Here is a 17,106-nt window from a genome sequence, read left to right as displayed (position 1 = left end):
CAAACTTGGACTAGTCTCCCAACTGTGAAACCCACATCCTACTGATGGAGGGGCCGAGGGAATCTGTGTGTGCATGTTTCCCCAAGGAGCACCTTGAAAATCAAGTGTATTGATAAAGATCAAGAAAATGACAGCCCTCCTGGGACATGACCGTCTCACCTAGGAATTGGCCTTTGTGTGGAAATTTTAGTTACGTTTGAAACCTTGGCACTTGAGTCCAAACCTCATGACCCTGGGGGCCCTGATCAAGGCCTGAGGGGCTGTTGACCTCTTAGGTTGCTGTGGGCTCTCAGGCTGCTGGCATCCAGCAGGTGTTACTTTTTCTTCAGATTGTCATATGTCCCTGTTCCCAGAATCTGTCTTTGTAGCCCTGAGCCCTGGTGTGTGTTGTTTCCAACGTAGTCTGGCTGAGGAAAGTGTCTCTGTGCTCTTGAGGGTACCCGTGGGATGTGGTTGGTCTTGATGGATTTGGTGTGCTTTGCTCCCAAAGCCTTTAGCAGCTCGCCCTACACCCTGCACCTCTCTCTTCCTGGGCTCCTCCTTCAAGTCCTCCTTCTGCTCCCGGCCCTGTTTGCTTCCTGGATTCCTTTCCTCCTTGTAATAATACAGCCTTTCTCTCTCTCAGGGCTCGCTTTTTATGTTCATTCCTTGACATGTTTCTTTTTTCAGTAGCCAAGTACTCATTCCCAAGAATTTTGGGGGAAGCTTAGCCTCCTTCCCCACATTGCTTAGAATGTGCTGGTGGTGTTCTCATCTGTCTCCTGCCATCGCTTCTTCCTCAGCCATTCAGATTCCTCATTCTTGTGGAATTGTAAATGGGTGACACTTCCCTGTTTGCTCTTGGGCCCACGTCAACTTTTCCGTGGACTCCAAACATCCTTCTTCATGAACTGCCTGAGGCAGAATTTCCCAGTGCTATCTGGGTGGTGTCTGGCTCCCTCTTTCAAGGCCCTGCTCCAACTTACCCCCTTGTCACTGGTCCCCTCAAGGCTTTCAGCTTGTCTGGTCTGTCCTAGTTCAGGGAACACCTTGCCCTTAAACCCTCTGGCAGGTTTTGATAAAATCGGTTTCCTTGGATAAAAGTTGGCAGTGAAGTGGCAATTTTTGCAAGTGGCCAGTGATTTCTCCCCCCTCCCCAAGGTTTTTTTGTCTTCCTTTACTGGTGTCCTGCTAAGCGGAGCAGTGTTTATGTGGTAGTCAATTCATCTGGGAATGCGGAGGTCAGATATGTTATGTAGAAACTTGCAACTGGTGTCTGAAAGAACAACTGTATTTATCTTGTACAAATACAGATTTTAAAGCATTTTTTTGGTTTGTTTCCATTTCTTAATAAACACTTTGAAGAGGGCTTTTTATTTACTGCTGAACATTTCAAGACTGCTCCAGAGGAGACAGGGCTCTTCATTCTCTTTCAGGAGGGTGCAGGGGAGCACTGAGTCCTGGGATGAGTGTGACCACAGGGCTGCATCGATGCCTTTCTGAGCCTGGGCACTTCTACTGAAATTACTAAATTTAGTGTTAAGTTCACACCATGTTATGTTGTCCAAGAGACACAGGATTCTTAAAGCCATAATTATGTCTTTTCTCTCATCAGATGATGAATATACTGGCCTCTTGCCCTTGATGCCAATACCCAACTAACTTATCAAGTAGGGAGTAGGTTATACGTCATCCTAGATTTCAGCCTTGCCGACGAGAATTCATCCCAAAAGACTGGGTTGTCTGTCATATCTAGTCCCAGCAGCACACGGGAGCCAGTGTTACTGACATTCCAGAACTGATTATAGGTAGGAACTTTGTAAGCTAGTTGTTCAACTTTTGGTAACTTGAAATTGGCCACAGTGTGAGTATTTACACCATGGGAATTTGGCAGATGCTGCCCATAAGGACTTTTTTCAGAGAGCTCATTCGCTACAGCACCCTGCTGCCCAGCCCCTTGTAAAGGGAAGTACTGTCACAGAAGCCCTTCTGTGCCTGTCCACAGTTGTCATGTCTGTTTCCTACAAAGTACAGAACTTGAGACTGGTCACTGAACTTATGACTGAAGGTGTTTTACTTCCACCAAGGGATCTGTCACTCACCCTGTGCTGTTCTGCTGCACTCACATCTCCTGAGGTGGCAGATGGCTCAGTTCTTGTGGATGGGGGAGGTTATAGTATCTCTGTACCAGGAGAAGTCTAGTTTTTTGCTGTGAATCTGTGAAATGGACTCCAAACCCCTGTGGTTACCCTAAGCGCATGAATCCTACTGGGGTCTTCTGAGGCTTCTCCCTTGAAGGGGAGAGAGCAATGGCTGCCTCAGGGAAATCATCGCTCCCAAGACAGAGAGTGCAGACCGGACTTTCAGTTCAGGGTGCTCATGGCCCGAGCCCCTAGAATCAGTTTTTTCTCTGCTATTGTCCACTGCTATTTGGCAGTCTTCCAAGTGATGAGGGGGAACATTTAAAAAAACCAAACCAAAACAAAGAAATCCAACCAACTTGTAAACCAGTGCCAATTAAAAATAGATGCTTCTGTTCTGAGGCTAAGCTGTCACTCTTAACACCCTACTTCCTCCATGTTGTTGTCCTTCTTGATCCTTCTGGAGCAGGTACTTTGCCCCACGGTGCAGTTCAAGAGGCTTATTTTGCTCCTGGGTGCCTGGCTTCCTTAGATTGAGATTCCATCATGTTTTCTGTGTCTGAGAGCTCCACTGGGTGCTCATTGGGCACCCACCTTGTGGTCATTGGCATCACAGTGGCCTCACAGAACCGCACTCTGCCACCAGACGTGGTGCTTGCAGACCTCTGTACTTATCTAAGAATCTGGCGTGGCTTCCCCACCTTGGGAAGGTTTCCCCACTTCTGGCAGGAGGCTCCAGATAATCTTTCCCAGGTAAGAAAAATTGCTTCATGTTCTTCAGAGGCCAGGGGTGTTGGTTTGTTTTTCCAAAGCCCATGACTTTCTCTCCTGTTAGCCCGCTACCTCTGAGACCCATCGCCCACCGAGGCCACGCACCACGCACCCCACCCTCCGCCCTCTGGCCACAGGTGGACTGTCCCATGTGGTGGGAAGCCTTGTTAGGAATCTTTCTTTGGCAGCTTTGATGTCATTTCCCTGTGACCGCTGTGTGTATTTTGACCCAAGCTCCAGCTCCTTTATTTGGTTTTGGTTGGTTGGAATAATGGATTCATGTGCCAGCCCCATGGATGCCCACACATTCACCAGAGTCAAGGAGGATGTTGTACTTTTTAATATCACAGTGAAACCTTCGTGTTTTTACCATGAATGTGGCTTTATTAGCCAAAATACACTCAGTATTTCTAAACCAAGTGCATCGTTCCCATGTACATTGCAAACACCCCCCCCTTTCAGGCCATTTCCACTATAAACATGTACTCTTCAAAAGCAAATTTTTTTCTTCTGATTTAAATATGCTTGTTGTTTCTAGAAATAAGCACTTTAAAAAAAATGCAAAGTGGTGTATATGCTCTAGTAGTTCTAACTGCATAAGCACTCACTTCCTCCCAGCATGCAAATAGCCAGCATGTTTCTTGGTGTGGAAATAGCATGTTTTAAAATGCCCGCACACTTTCTGAGGTCAAGATGACTGAGGGAGGTCACACCTTTGAAGAGTCCCATGCTGCAGTTGGGTGGCCTACTGTATTTTCTTTTTGAGATTTCCAAAAATATTTTTTTTTCAGTGGTTTTTTAAAAAAATTCTAATTGTGGTAAAATTCACATAACAAAATTTACCATTTAACCATTTTTAAGCGCACAGTTCAGGGCATTCAGCACATTCACACTGTTGCACAGCCATCACCATCACCTGTCTCCAGAGCTTCCTCATCTTCCCACACTGAAACCCTGTCCCCCTCACTCACTCACTCCCCATTCTCCCCTCCCCAGCCCCTGGCAGCCACCATCTCCTTTCTGTAGCTGTATCTGACTAATGTAGGGACCTCATGTAAGTGGAATCACACAATGTATGTCCTTTTGTGACTGGTTTATTTCACTCAGCGTAATAAACTCAAGGTTCATCCATGTTGTAGCAGGTGTCAGAATTTTTTCCTTTTTATGGTTGAATAATATTCCATTGCATGCATATACCACATTTTGTTTATTCATTCATCCATCCATCTGTGGATGCTTGGGTTGCTTCCACTCAATGATTTTTAAATAAACTTATTTTAGAAGAGTGTTAGACTTACAGAATAATTGCCAAGGTGATACAGAGAGTTCCCATATACCCCACCCTCAGCTTTCCCTGTTAACATCTTATGTGGTACCTCTGTCACAATGAATAAATCACTGTCAACACAATATTATTAACTAAAGTCCTTCTTCAATGATTTTTGAAGGAATTCTCTTTGGGGTCATAGCACTTAGAGAAAAATTATGAGTTAGATATGGAGTTCTGTACTTCACTTTAAATCTGAAATAATAAAATCCCTGTCCTATCTCTTCACAAAATTTTAGGATGATCCTTTCAAAAATAAAGCCTTGTTATTTAGCAACAACACCCAAGAATTGCATCCGGATCCTTTCCAGGCAGAAGACCCCTTCAAATCCGACCCATTTAAAGGAGCTGATCCCTTCAAAGGTATCTCACTTGGCTCCCACTCTCACTGGTAGGCTGTTGAGTTTGTGCCATTTAGGGTTGTTCAGGGGCTAGAATAATTGGGAGGTATCACCCTCTGAAATGGAGGAGGAAAGGAATTTTCTGAGCCTCGTGGGCCTTTTGAGTTTGCCCCTCCCCCAGCTGACCAAAGAGCCGAGGCACTGGGGTGTGGCCTGAGGAGCTCTGCCTGCTCAGCCCCTAGGCCCTCCCTCTGCACTTCAGGCCCCTCCACCAGTGGGTGGCATACTCTTCCTCACCTGCTGGAAGGAAGGGCCGGTGAGATCATCAGATGCAGTAATGGTTACGAGGTGACCTACTGATTGACAAAGATCGCCACAGAACCTACAGTCTTGACGGGTGGCTTTACCCAGGGCCACATATGAGTCAAAAAATAACAAAGAATTTCTAGAAACAAGATTTTCTGAGTTTCTCCCTTTATTTTTTTTTTCTTAGAGCAAAACAGTATTTCCAGGAAGGCTATCTGTACGTTTCTGAGAAAAATGCCGAGGCAGGGAGTGGCAACAGGAGCCTTTCCAGTTGCAGATTTGGAGGGGAGCACCTTAGGTCCCAGCATGAACTAGGCAGCTCCTGAGGCTTAGCTACACCAAGTTCACCACAGCTGCGGGGCAGACCACTTGGTTGAGGGCTGCGGCAGCCCAGCCCCCTGTTCCTGTAGCCAGGGGGATTTGGGGAGGGGGCGTGAGATACAGGAGTGACATGAGGCATGGAAGGAGAAGAGTGAACCCTGCCTTGTACGTTTTCTCTGACTTGGGCCCATTTGAGCAGCCAACAATACGTTTCATTCCATGCTAAACACCCTTGCTACGGAAGACTGCCTCAGCCCGTGGCCTTCCCTGCTCTCCCAATTTGATACCCCAGGTTCATTTTTACCATAGAGCTAAGTGTTCCTTTCTCCTCTAATGTAGGTGACCCGTTCCAGAGCGACCCTTTTGCAGAGCAGCAGACAGCTTCCACAGGTAAAAGCCCTCCATCAAAGGACATGTTTCGTGGACCCATCCTCAGAATAGTCCTGTTCCTAGTGCAAGTTGAGGGCAATGGAAGACCCCTTCCAGTCTCCTCCACCAGGACCCCCGCCACATGGCAGTAGGGAGCTTCCTTTCTGAAGGAAACTGTCAGTTACTGTGTCCCTCTCTTTCGCAGTTGGGGTGCCCCTGTTGCCAGTCTCCCAACAGAAGTAGGAAAGGAGCTCCCGCTAGCCAGGTGACACACACAGCAACTCGATCACTTGTTCCTGCTTGTGTCACCTGTGGCCGCTTCAAGGGGTCCTGTGTAGTACCCGCACACAGTGGGACTTCTGTCCACACACCCCAGGAGTGGCCGCAACATGTGTTGGGAAGCCTTGTGTCCGGTTCCCTCCTGGTGCCGGTGGCTTTCCCCCTCCTCCAGTCACTGTGCCCGCTTCCCACATTTGAGGGGAATGAACACACGGTGGCTTTGCTGTTGGGATCATGCTGCCTATTTTTTTCTTTATTTTTTTACTGAGGTAAAATTTACATACCACAAAATTAACAGTTTTTATGTGAACAATTCACTAGCATTTAGTACATTCCCAACGTTCTACAACTACCACAGTTGTCTAGTTTCCGAACATTGTCATCACCCCACAAGGGTGAAGGCCTTTTCCCCACTGACAGCCACTCCCCATGTTCTCCCCCCTAGGCCCTGTCAACCACTGATCTCCTTTTCTGTTTCTGTGGATTTGCCCACATGGTTTATTTTTATTCCTTCAAAAGTCAGCTTTATTGAGAGGTGTAACTTATACACAACAAAATTCAGCAGTTGTAAGCGTGTCACGAGATGAGTTTGGACGAGAGAGCCCAGTCATGTGGGAGATCAGATGTTTTTGTCGCCCCGAAAGGCTCCCTGCTGGGGCTCTCCTCCAGCCCCCAGGTCCCTGTCAGCCGCTGACCTGCTCTCTGTCGCTGTGGTTTGTAGCTTTTCTAGAATTTCACCTGAATGGCATCAATCAGTTATGTGTTCTTTCATGTTTAGCTTCTTTCACTAAACATTTTATTCACGGCACATTCTTTTCCTCACTTTCCAAAAACACTTTCTAGATCCATTTGGAGGAGATCCTTTCAAAGAAAGCGACCCGTTCAGTGGCTCTGCCCCCGATGACTTCTTTAAGAAACAGACAAAGAATGACCCGTTTACCTCAGACCCATTCACGAAAAACCCTTCCTTATCTTCAAAGGTGAGTGATGCAGGAAGGCAGAGGCGCAACCTGTGTGTGCCCTGCGCGTGTGTGAAGGCAGCCCATCCTTGTCCTCCCTCGGGTTGAGTCAGGACTCCGTCATTTGAACTGTGCTTGCTCAGCCTGACGACTGCGGGCTGTGTGAGGCTAGGTGGTTCTCTAGAAGTTCTGTCATGGGCCAGCTCTCATTATTGGGAGGCTGAGTGGCTGTTCCTGTGGATCCCTGCCAGGATCATCCTGTGAAGCAGGCTGTCACAGCCACTGGTTGAGGGAGTCCTAGTCAGGAGACAGCTGGGTCTCTAATAGCATGCATTCGTCTGTCCCTTTCCATGCCCCTTTGGGCTCAGGTGCCTGCAGGGATCTCTGCTCTGCCCCTGCCGCCACTGCTGCTCTGCCCCCCACCAAAGACAGAGCAGACTGAAGTGCCATACTTCCACACACCACCCCAGTCTGTACATGACCACTTCTGCTGTCTTCCTAGTACACAGCACTGGTAGTGACACTGGGGTCAGACTGCCCCAGTGGGTCCCAGTCACGGCAGGAGGAATGCCCAGACCTGCAGCCTGACTACATTTATGTGTGTGGCATCGTGTACCCACCCCCAGCATCTAATAACCCATGTGTTGCACAACATTAGATCCAACAGACTGTGTTAAATTGATGGCAACCTGGACTTAAAAAGCAAAAGTGACTTTTTGTTATTGAGGAGAGAATTTTTGTGACTACGTGAGGGTTGTTTGTAGCCTCCCTTAGTGTTCTAGGCCGCCTCTCTGCGCCCACCTCGTACATCCCCTGGCTGTCTTCTTCTTCATGGACCTGTCCGTCTGCACCGCCAGACCCCTCGTCCCCTGAAGGCCGGGTTCATCTGTAACATTTCTGTCTGTAGAATCTCTCATGGCATCTCCTTTTTACTCAGTTTGTTATCTTTTCCACAAACTAACTTTTGGCTTTGTTAATGTTCTGTTTTTCTGTTTCACTGATTTTTGCTCTTTATTACTCTCTTCCTACTGTGCTTTTCTATTTCTAACATCTTACGATCCATCTTTAGGCCATTGATTTTAGAACTTTTCTAATGTATTTAAAGCTACACATCTCTCAGCACTGCTTTAGCTTGCATTCCACATATTATGATAGGTTGTATCTTCATTGTTTTTAAGTTTGAGATATTTTCTAGTTTCCCTTGTGATTTCTCTGTCAAGCCATGGATTATTTTAAGTACATTGTTTTGTTTCCAGATACTTGGCTTGTTTTCATTAGGTATCTTATAACATTAATTTCTAATTAATACCTGCGTGTTATTAGAGAATATATTTGTATGTTTTCAGTTCTTTTAAATTTAATGAGACTTGTTTTCTGGTATTGGTGAACATATTGCATGCAACTGGGGAGAATGTCCACAGGTATTGGGTGTCATGGTATAAAAGCCAGTTAGGTCAAAGCGGTTGATAGTGTTGTTCAGGTTATGTCTGTGTGTGTGTGTGTATTTTTTTCTTCATATATTTTGAGACTTTGTCAAGTGCCTATACATGCATGATTGTTGTCTGATGCAGTGATCTTTTTATCATTATAAAGGGTTTCTTTTTTTCCTCTGGTTATATCTTTGTCTTGAAATCTATTTTATCACACATTTAAAGTAGCCACTTTATCCTCCTTTAGCTTACTTACTCTTTGCATCATGTATGTTTTTGCACTCATTTACCTTCAACTTATTTGGTGTTTGTTTATATATGAAGGGTGCCTTTTGAGTTCAATATGTAGTTGGGACTTGCTTTTCTCTCCAGCCCGAAAATCTGTGCCTTCTAAATGGAATGTGTAATCCCTTAACATTTGATGTAATTATTGGTATGGTTCATTTTAAATTTAGTATTTTATTATTTGCTTGCTTTGAATCCTCTTTGTTTTGTACTTCTGTTCTCCCTTTCCTACCTTCTTTTGGATTATTCGAGTATCTTCTAAAATTTAATTTTCTTATACTTATTGGCCTTTTAATTACACTACTTTTCATTATTTTTTAGGAATTAACAATATACGCTCTTAATTTTTCATAGGCTACTTGAAGTTAATATTACAATTAATGTAAAATGTTGAAAACTTGCAATCACATAGGTTCCTTTATCCACCTCCCCTCAACGAGCAGCACCTCTTACGTTATAGCTGTCCTGTGAGTGTAAAGCATCTACGTGTATTATAAACTCTGTAAGACAGTGTTACAATTTTTCTTTTAACCAATTGTATTTTTTAAAGAAACTTTAAAGTTCATTAAAGAGAAGAAAAGTGCTTTTTTTTTTTAACCTATAGATGTACCATCTTTAACACTCTTCATTCCTTTCTCAAAATCTGATTTTTCATTTTCCTTTAGCTGGAAGAACTTCCCTTGGCATTTCTGGTAATGCTGGTCTGCTTCGTTGACATTCTGGAAGGGTCTCTGTGTCTGGCCTGGTAGTAGTTTTTCCTTTTGGCACTCTTTGGACGTTGTTCTTGGCCTTCTGGCGTTCACTGTCTCTGGCGTTGCGTTGTCAGTGTTCTGGCAGTTGTCCCCCTCGATGCAATGTGTTGTTTTCTCTGGCTGCTTTGAAGAGCCTCTCTTTATCTTTGCTTTTCGGTAGTTTGACCATGAAGTCTCTGGATGTGGTTTTCTTTGTATGTATGCTGTCTGCGATTTGCTGAGGTTTTTAATGTCTGTAAATTACGTCTTTCACCAAATTTAGCAAGTTTTCAGCCATTATTTCTTTGAATATTTTCTTTTTATACCCTGTTGTCTCTCCTTTCTTTGTGGGCTTATGGTTACACATTAAGACCTTTTGCTAATGTTCCCACAAGGTCTTGAAGCCCTGCTTTCTTGTCATTTTTTTCTTTTTCCTTCAGATTGGGAATTTCTACTGATCTGTCTTCAACTTCATTCACTTTTTTTTCTGCCATTTGTTGTTCAGCCAACCTAGTGAAGTTATTTCAGATGTTAGACTTTTCAGTTTTAGATTTTTCATTTGTTTCTTTTGTAGAGCTTCTGTGTCTCTGCCAAGATCTCCCTATCTTTTTATTTGAGCATATTTTTATCTCATTGAGCACAGTTATCACTACTTTAAAGTTGTCATCATCTGAGAATTCCAACCTCTGGATCGTCTGGGATTGGCTCCATTGATTGTTTTTTCCCTTGAGAACTGGCTACATTTTTCTGGTTCTTGTATATTGAATCATTTGGAAACATTTCCTGTGCATCATGGGTGCTTTGTTGTGGACACTGGGTTCTGTTACATTCCTCCAAAGAGCCTGAGTGGTTTTGTTTCACTAGGCCATTAACTCAGTGAGACTCACACTTCAAACTCCCTGTCTCTTACCGGTGGTTCCTTCCCTCTGGCCTTAGCTGTAGATTGCTCTGACTGCAGGGTTAAGCCTGAGACTTGGGCAGGGTTAAGCCTGAGACTTGGGCAGAGCTGATCGTGGAATCTGGGGCTTCCATGCTCTTTCTTTCCTTCCTGGATCCCTGCCCCTTCTCCATGGGTGTGGTTGTCCTTAGGCCTTCACCCCCTGGTCTTCAGGCCAGAAAGATGACTTTGTTTTTATTGAAGTCTTAGCCTTCCTATACCTTCACACTATAGCTGTCAAAATGCAAAACTCAACCTTGTACAGTATGTGGGCCCACCTATTTCATTTATAAATTGTTTGTGGGTCAACTATGGTCGGGATTGGCATATGTGGAAAGTAGACTATATTCATATGCTGATTTTCAACTGTGTGTGTGTGGGGGGGTCATTGCCCCTAACACGTTGTGCAAGGGTCAGCTGTACTATTTTTTTCTGCCACATTTGAATTTTCCTCCAAAGCCTTCCTGCTTTGGTTCATGTCCTGAGCCTTCAGGTTGTTGTTTATTTTGTTCAGGGTTTAGTTTTAATGGTTTTATCTTCCTCAAGACCCAGTACCAGATACAGTGCGTGTAGACATCAGGAAAATTTGAATGAATGGGCAGTGCAACAAACAAACTGCTTTTCACTCTTTCCTCTCTCCTTTCACTCAGCTCGACCCCTTTGAATCCAGTGACCCCTTTTCATCCTCCAGTGTCTCCTCAAAAGGATCAGGTGAGACTGATGGCTTATTTTCCTTCTGACTCTTCCTCAGGCAGTGGAAGGAGCCCACCCAGTTGTTAATGATTTCATTTCCAAAATTGGTGTGTCCTCAGTGTTTATGTCATTAGTCAGTGATACCCAGACCCTTGCCTGGGGTAGTTCAACCAGAATCCCCCCGGCTGCTCATCTTCCCAAGTAAGTGCTGGCATCTCTCTGAAAAGGAAGCTTAGCAGTAGGAATTAATTCAGTAATAACACCAATATTATGAGTTCCTCTTTACTCATTCCTCTGTATAAATCTTTGGTTTGTACTTTGGAATTTTTTTTGTAAAAGTATCCAAAGTTTGATCAAGGGTAAGTACCTCGAGGGAGGGGAGCATTTGCAGACTCCACCTTGCTTTTGGGAATAGGCCTCACCTGGTCCTGGTGCCTGGCCTGGCAGCTTGCTTGTTGGTTGCAGAATTTGGTATCACAGGTGGACATGGGGTTTACTCCAGGCAAATCTCCCCACCAAAGAGAAAGCTCAGCAAAAAAACCTCTACCCACAGGTGACTGCCCCATATCAGTCCTGTGGGTGGTGGCTTACTGTCGAGTGGCCTCTTCTCCCTCCTACTCCCCTCCTGAACCAGTGGGACCGCAGGCACCATCCCGTCCAGATGCATGACCCCAGCAGACAAATGTGACCTCCTGAATCTCCTGCTTCCTGAGCTGTTGGGTAGCGAGAGTCAACACTTCCCCTTGACCCCAGGAGGCGTGTTCTGGGATGTCCGGTAACTCTGCCTATGTTGGTGATGCTTGCAGGTCCCTTTGGAACTTTAGACCCCTTCGGAAGTGGGTCCTTCAATAGTGCTGAGGGCTTTGCCGACTTCAGCCAGATGTCCAAGGTAAAGCCCCTCTCGTGGAGCACCCGTGCCTCTGCCAAGGTCCTTATGCCTCTTGTTGTGGTCTTGTCATGGCTGCCAGGCGGAGTTGTTGATGCCACATGTGTATTTCCTTTGTACCTGTCAAACTCTGAAATGTGCCCTCATGCAAGGCTGTGAGTCAGCGGACAGGGTCTAGAAAGTGCCTGTGACTGTGGTCAGACCCATTTCCCTTCCTCGGAGCTAAATTGCCCGAGCCCTCAACTGGGGGCCTCAGGCTGGCAGTTGGGAGGTATCTGGAAAAAGTGGACTGAGTGTTTGGAGCTGCTTTTGGACAGAACCCCAGAGGGTTTGGGAAGTGAGAGCTCAGTGAATAAATCCACGTGTAAAAAGTAAACTGTTCAAGAAAGATGACATTTGTGCCATTGTCAGGCTGGGCAGTTGTATCTGTGCGGTTCTGGGTATGTTAACTGACTATGGCCATACCTAGACAACGTCAGGGTACTGCCAAAAGGGGCATGGGGGAGAGGTGTGGTTAGAGCTGCATCTTTTACCAGAGCAAGCAGGCAGTAGATTATGTTCAGAATGGACAGATTCAGAACTAGCAGTAGAAGCCCATGATTAATGAAGTAAATTCCAGAAGAAACCGCTAGGAAGTCAAAAACATGGGCCTTGGCAAATGGGAAAGGCAACAGGCTGAGGGTCTTCTGTTATTTTTATAACACTTGGAAAGTCCCTTCGTTTTAATTATGGGCATGTGGCCTTGAATACCCTGTTTTGGTCACCCATGTGTATACTCCTTGGCAGTCCCCCAGGCAGGTAAGGGAGTGGGTCTCTCAAAGAGAAAGAGCCTCATGCAATATAGCCTATGGCCACAGAACAGTAGAACCCTGCTTTCTGCATTCATTCCTCCTCCTCCTCCCAGGTACCATTGATCCCTGGGTCGGGAGATGGCCACAAGCAGAATACATTCTCAGTGGATCTTACTTCGTAGTTGGGGAAGGCTCACAGCTAGGTGGTGCAAAGGGACTGGGGAGGGAGCCCTTGGAGGATGTGGGAGCCATGCAGCCACAGCAAGGAGCACCCTACTCATCCCCACAGGTACCCCCACCATGCCAGCTCCTTGGGGCATCCTGCTTGCTTGCTCCATGTTCATTCAGCCCTAGGGGCACACATTGTCTGGGCACTGAAGCGCTTGTGGTTAGCAATGTGTGATTGTGGTATGTAGCTTCCGAGAAGCATTTGAGATTCTGTTTAGGTTTTCAAAGAAGCGCGCGAGCCTAACTGTCAACGTAGCAAATCCAGCTTCTGGAAGAGGCAGAGCTATGTGCCCATCAGCCACTCCCAGAGGGAGCCCAGAGGTGCTGGTGTTGTAGCCTTTTTTCTCCCAGTGACTGGAGGGAGTGTCCCTCCATGCCTCATATGGAAACACTGTGACCCTGACAGTTGGGGTGTTGTCTGGGATTAGCCGAAAGGCACCAGGTGCTTATTCCTCACATTTGCCTGTTGCTTAGCGGCTGTGACATGTGCCTGCACTCCTTGAGCGGAGCTAAGTGCCCTCAGAGTCTGTCCCGGCTTAGGGGATGGGAAAGCATCTCCTGAAATCAGAAAACCTACCACATGGTGGCAGCCATTCCCAAAGACGGGTTTGCATTGGATTCTCAAGCTGTCTGGTGGGTCATCTCCCTATAGGAGGTGTGCCCCAGAGGCAGAGGGAGTGAGAGCTAGCAGCAGTCTGATTAGGGCAAGGATGAGTGCACAAGGGGCGCCGCTATTTCAAGAAGTGTCTGAGTAGAGGCTATGCGGACTCTGAGGGCCAAGGCAGGACGGCCAGCCTGGGGGTCCCGATGGCAGGCACTGCCACCCTGCCCTCCTCCAGGCAGACTCTGCAAAGACCCGAGAGCCAGGCAGTTCCGAGCCTGAGCCCTTCAGTCTTTCTTCCCATTCCCATTCTACCTGCAGTTGCACTTTCCCTTTTTATACAGCCCTGTTCCCCACTCCCTGTTCCCGTGTCCCTATCAGGCTGCACACACACGTGCACTGACGACTCCACAGCCAGCGCCCCTTCCTGTTGGCAGCGCTGTGTGGGACGGAGTTGGATGGGGTCATGGAAAATCTGTCTGCAGTGCCCCATTGTTTTGTTTCCACGGTCCCGTCCGCTCCTGATCTCGTGCCACTAGTCCTTCCAAATACCAAGCCCTAACCTTGTAGGTCTGTGTTTCCCTTTTGGTTCTCTTTCTGTTTTTCAAGAACATCATGTATATAAATAAAATGCTGAGGGAAACGAAAGTAAAGTGACAAGAGGTGGTGGGTTGTTTTTTTTTTTTTGCTTCTTGTTTTTTTTACATTGCCAACTTTTCCCCATGTGAGCAGGGTTGCTTACCCTCTGCGTGGCTGCAGGAAGGTGGTAGCGGGGGTGGGGGGGTATGCCTCCAGGTAATCCCTGTGGGGGCCCCTCTGGGCTGCTTTCCTAGCTGAGTGCCCCCAGACCCAAGGAGAGTTTTCTAGACAGTATCAAGCTTATGTTGCCTTGCTTTCAAAACAAATTCCCCAAATAGATTTCAGGGAACATCTGAGAATAAAAACAAACCCTAGCTTAATTATTTCACCCCTCTCTCCTGCAGAAAGGCCATCTGTGAAATACTTGGCTGGTTGTCAGCCTGGTTCCAGTTTTTCTTTCTTTTCTTACTAGGTATTTCTATGTAGGGCTTTTTTTCACCCCTTTTCCAAATACATTTTTTTTAGAGCTGCTTTTCTCATAGTAGCTTTCCTGTCTTTTTTTGAGCAACTTCACTGTGGGTTAGCTCCGAGAGCCCCTGCCGGCTTACTGAAACCTTCTAAAGATAGTGACTTTCCCTGAAGTTGCAGCCTGAGACGGAAAGGTCAGGTTCCGAAAGAAGCTTCTTGGGAAACCTGAAGTTGTAAAAATTGGGATTCGGAAATGACACAGGCTTTTCGGTGTCAGAAATGATACAGTTCGCTGGTGTGGGCGTCCCAGGCATTTACGGTTGGAACCCTTTCACATGGGAGCAGGCCACCGGGCTCTCTGTGAAGCAGAGGGGCGGAGAGTCTGTCTGGCCGGTGGCAGCTCCAGCTGGGAGAGTCATCTCGGCACACGGGCCAAGTGGACCAGGGGGCTCTGCATGCAGAGATGGGGGTTCTGTCCAGAGGGCTCCAGGTGTCCCTTTGCGCCCTTTCCCCAGAGCTGAGACATTGCCAGTACTTGGGACCAGAAGTGGGGTCCGCCTGGGGGCCTCAGGGCCCATCATGCTGCCTCTCTGCTCTGGAAACAGTCTCGATCCCTGTCCACCTGTCTCAGGTGCGGTGGGAGTGTGGGAGCCACAGGCTGGGGCGTGTTCTGTGACTGACAGAGGCAGAAGCACCAGTGTTCCCTCTCCGTCTCCTCTGCCCCTACCCCAGTGTTCTTTCCCAGACAATAGACTCTAAACCACCTGTTCTAAAGCTAAGCTCCAGGTCACCACTGCACCCTAGTTCTTTCATGCTGCCGCCCCCAGGAAAGACCGTGTGGATAATAGGGAACGGCCAAGTGTCAGGAGCTGATGGGCTGTTTGCAGATTCTGTGGCATGAGAAAGAATTCTAATCACATCCCCATCTTTGGCATGTTAATAACCATGCTTCTTGCCCTGGCTGGCGTAGCTCAGTGGATTGAGCACGGGCTGCGAACCAAAGCATTGCAGGTTCGATTCCCAGTCAGGGCACATGCCTGGGTTGCAGGCTATGACCCCCAACAACCACACATTGATGTTTCTCTCTCTCTCTCTTTCTCCCTTCCTCCCCTCTCTAAAAATAAATAAAATCTTTAAAAAAAAATAACCATGCTTCTTTATGCCGATTTTGTCTGAGAGCCAGCTGAAGAGATAGATGCATGCATGACCTTGTCGTGTTCTGGCCGCAGCCCTGTGAGCTGAGGCCTCGTCATTATTGTCATCTTCACAGATGAGGTGACTGAGGCCCTGAGGCTGTTAGTAGGTGGCAGGGCTGGGCTTCCAGACTCCATCCCGACACCGTGTTCTGTAGCCTGTCCAGATACACGTTCCAGAAACTCTAGCAGCAGATTTTGCTGCTCAAGGTTGTTTTGCTGCTCAAGGTTGTTTTGCCAACAAACTCCCTGACTTTCTTATCTAAAAGAATAAGTGACCATAGAGCCTGAGAGAGGAGAGCAGCAGCTGTGGAGGAGGGAGTGTGCCCTGCCTCAGCCCTGGCAGCCCCGCACACCTGGAACTAGGGTGGTCTTGGGAGAGAAATGAACCTGGGGGAGTTGCAGATCCCCATCTTCCTTGGGGCCTTCTACCCACTGACCGCTTGGCCTGCTGTACCTCTTGCCTGTATCCACGTGTGTCTCCTTCACAAGCCTGAGGACAGGGACACTCTGCCCAGAATGTGGTCCGAGACCTACCACGGGGGTGGTGGGGGCAGACTGCCAGCAGCCTAGGGCAGGGCCCAGGAGTCCAGTCCTGGGAGGCAGATGTCATGGGTTCCCACCCTGACTCCACCAGTGAGGTGCCGTGGACTGGAAACTGCCTCAGTTTCCCTGTGTATAAAACAGAAGTGTTGATAGTAGGATTCCCTCCCCAGGTCATTGGGAAGATGGTGTGAGAAGATCAACATAGAATCAGCGTCTCCTACACAGGCAGCATCAGAATGTTGGGGGTAGGAACAGGGTGTCCAGTGGGGTCCGCTGAGTGTGCAGAAGCTTCTCCCCTGCCTGGGACTAATGGCTATGACTAGATACCAGAGAGAGAGGAGGCTGAGCCCTTGTGCCTGTGATGGCCCCGGGGGAGGGGCAGCCACACAACACATGGTGGCTGGAGGCAGGCCCTCTCCCTGCTCCTCCAGTGGTTTGCTGGGTCCAGCTCATCCAAGACAGTTCCACCAGTGTGCTTTGTTTTCTGCCTCTGGGCCTGCCCTCCTGGGAGGAGAATTAAAAGTGCCCCTTTTGCCCCCATCTCCTGCTGTGTGTAGCCCACCCTGTTCTGCCCTACCACTCCTTGCATTTGCTCTTTGAGGAACATGTTAGTGACTTTCCCTGTTTCCACTAATTCCTTTTATTTCTACTACAGTAATCCGTCCTTACCACAGGGCATGCTTTCAGGTGGATGTCTGAAACCGTCACAGCACTGGACCCTGTAGATCGTGTGTTTGTTCCTATAAATACACACCTTTTCACATAAAGGGAGCACTTTACAGCTTCTCTGGTCACATCCAAATTGCCTGCATCACTACTCTTGTGCTTTGTGGCCATTGTCAAGTAAAATAAAGTTGACCTGAGCACAAGTGCTATGATGCAGTGACAGTCGGTCTGGCCACCGAGACAGCCACTAAGTGACTGGCTAGCTAGGGTTTCCTGCAG

The 17,106-nt window shown here is 47.3% G+C and overlaps 1 protein-coding gene across 10 annotated transcripts in view; it reads left to right on the top strand.

Annotated features, from left to right (window-relative positions):
- EPS15L1 (epidermal growth factor receptor pathway substrate 15 like 1) overlaps window positions 1-17,106 on the top strand; it is a 93,319-nt gene that overhangs the window by 56,616 nt on the left and 19,597 nt on the right. For 8 of the 10 annotated variants that reach the window (XR_003685085.2, XM_036032490.1, XM_036032494.1 and 5 more), the window contains 5 exons: window positions 4,458-4,581; window positions 5,526-5,576; window positions 6,678-6,814; window positions 10,827-10,887; window positions 11,676-11,758. Coding sequence is in view for 9 of the 10 variants with exons in the window: in XM_036032490.1 (XP_035888383.1) it covers window positions 4,458-4,581; window positions 5,526-5,576; window positions 6,678-6,814; window positions 10,827-10,887; window positions 11,676-11,758 (456 nt within the window). In the remaining variant the exon portion in view is untranslated. The remainder of the gene's footprint in view (window positions 1-4,457; window positions 4,582-5,525; window positions 5,577-6,677; window positions 6,815-10,826; window positions 10,888-11,675; window positions 11,759-17,106) is intronic. The other 2 variants (XM_036032496.1, XM_036032491.1) reach the window with 1 other exon arrangement.

The sequence above is a fragment of the Phyllostomus discolor genome, chromosome 8, assembly GCF_004126475.2.
Source record: "Phyllostomus discolor isolate MPI-MPIP mPhyDis1 chromosome 8, mPhyDis1.pri.v3, whole genome shotgun sequence".
NCBI lineage: Eukaryota > Metazoa > Chordata > Mammalia > Chiroptera > Phyllostomidae > Phyllostomus > Phyllostomus discolor.
The sequence above is the reverse complement of the archived record's forward strand: the minus strand, read 5'-3'. Positions and strand labels throughout refer to the sequence as shown.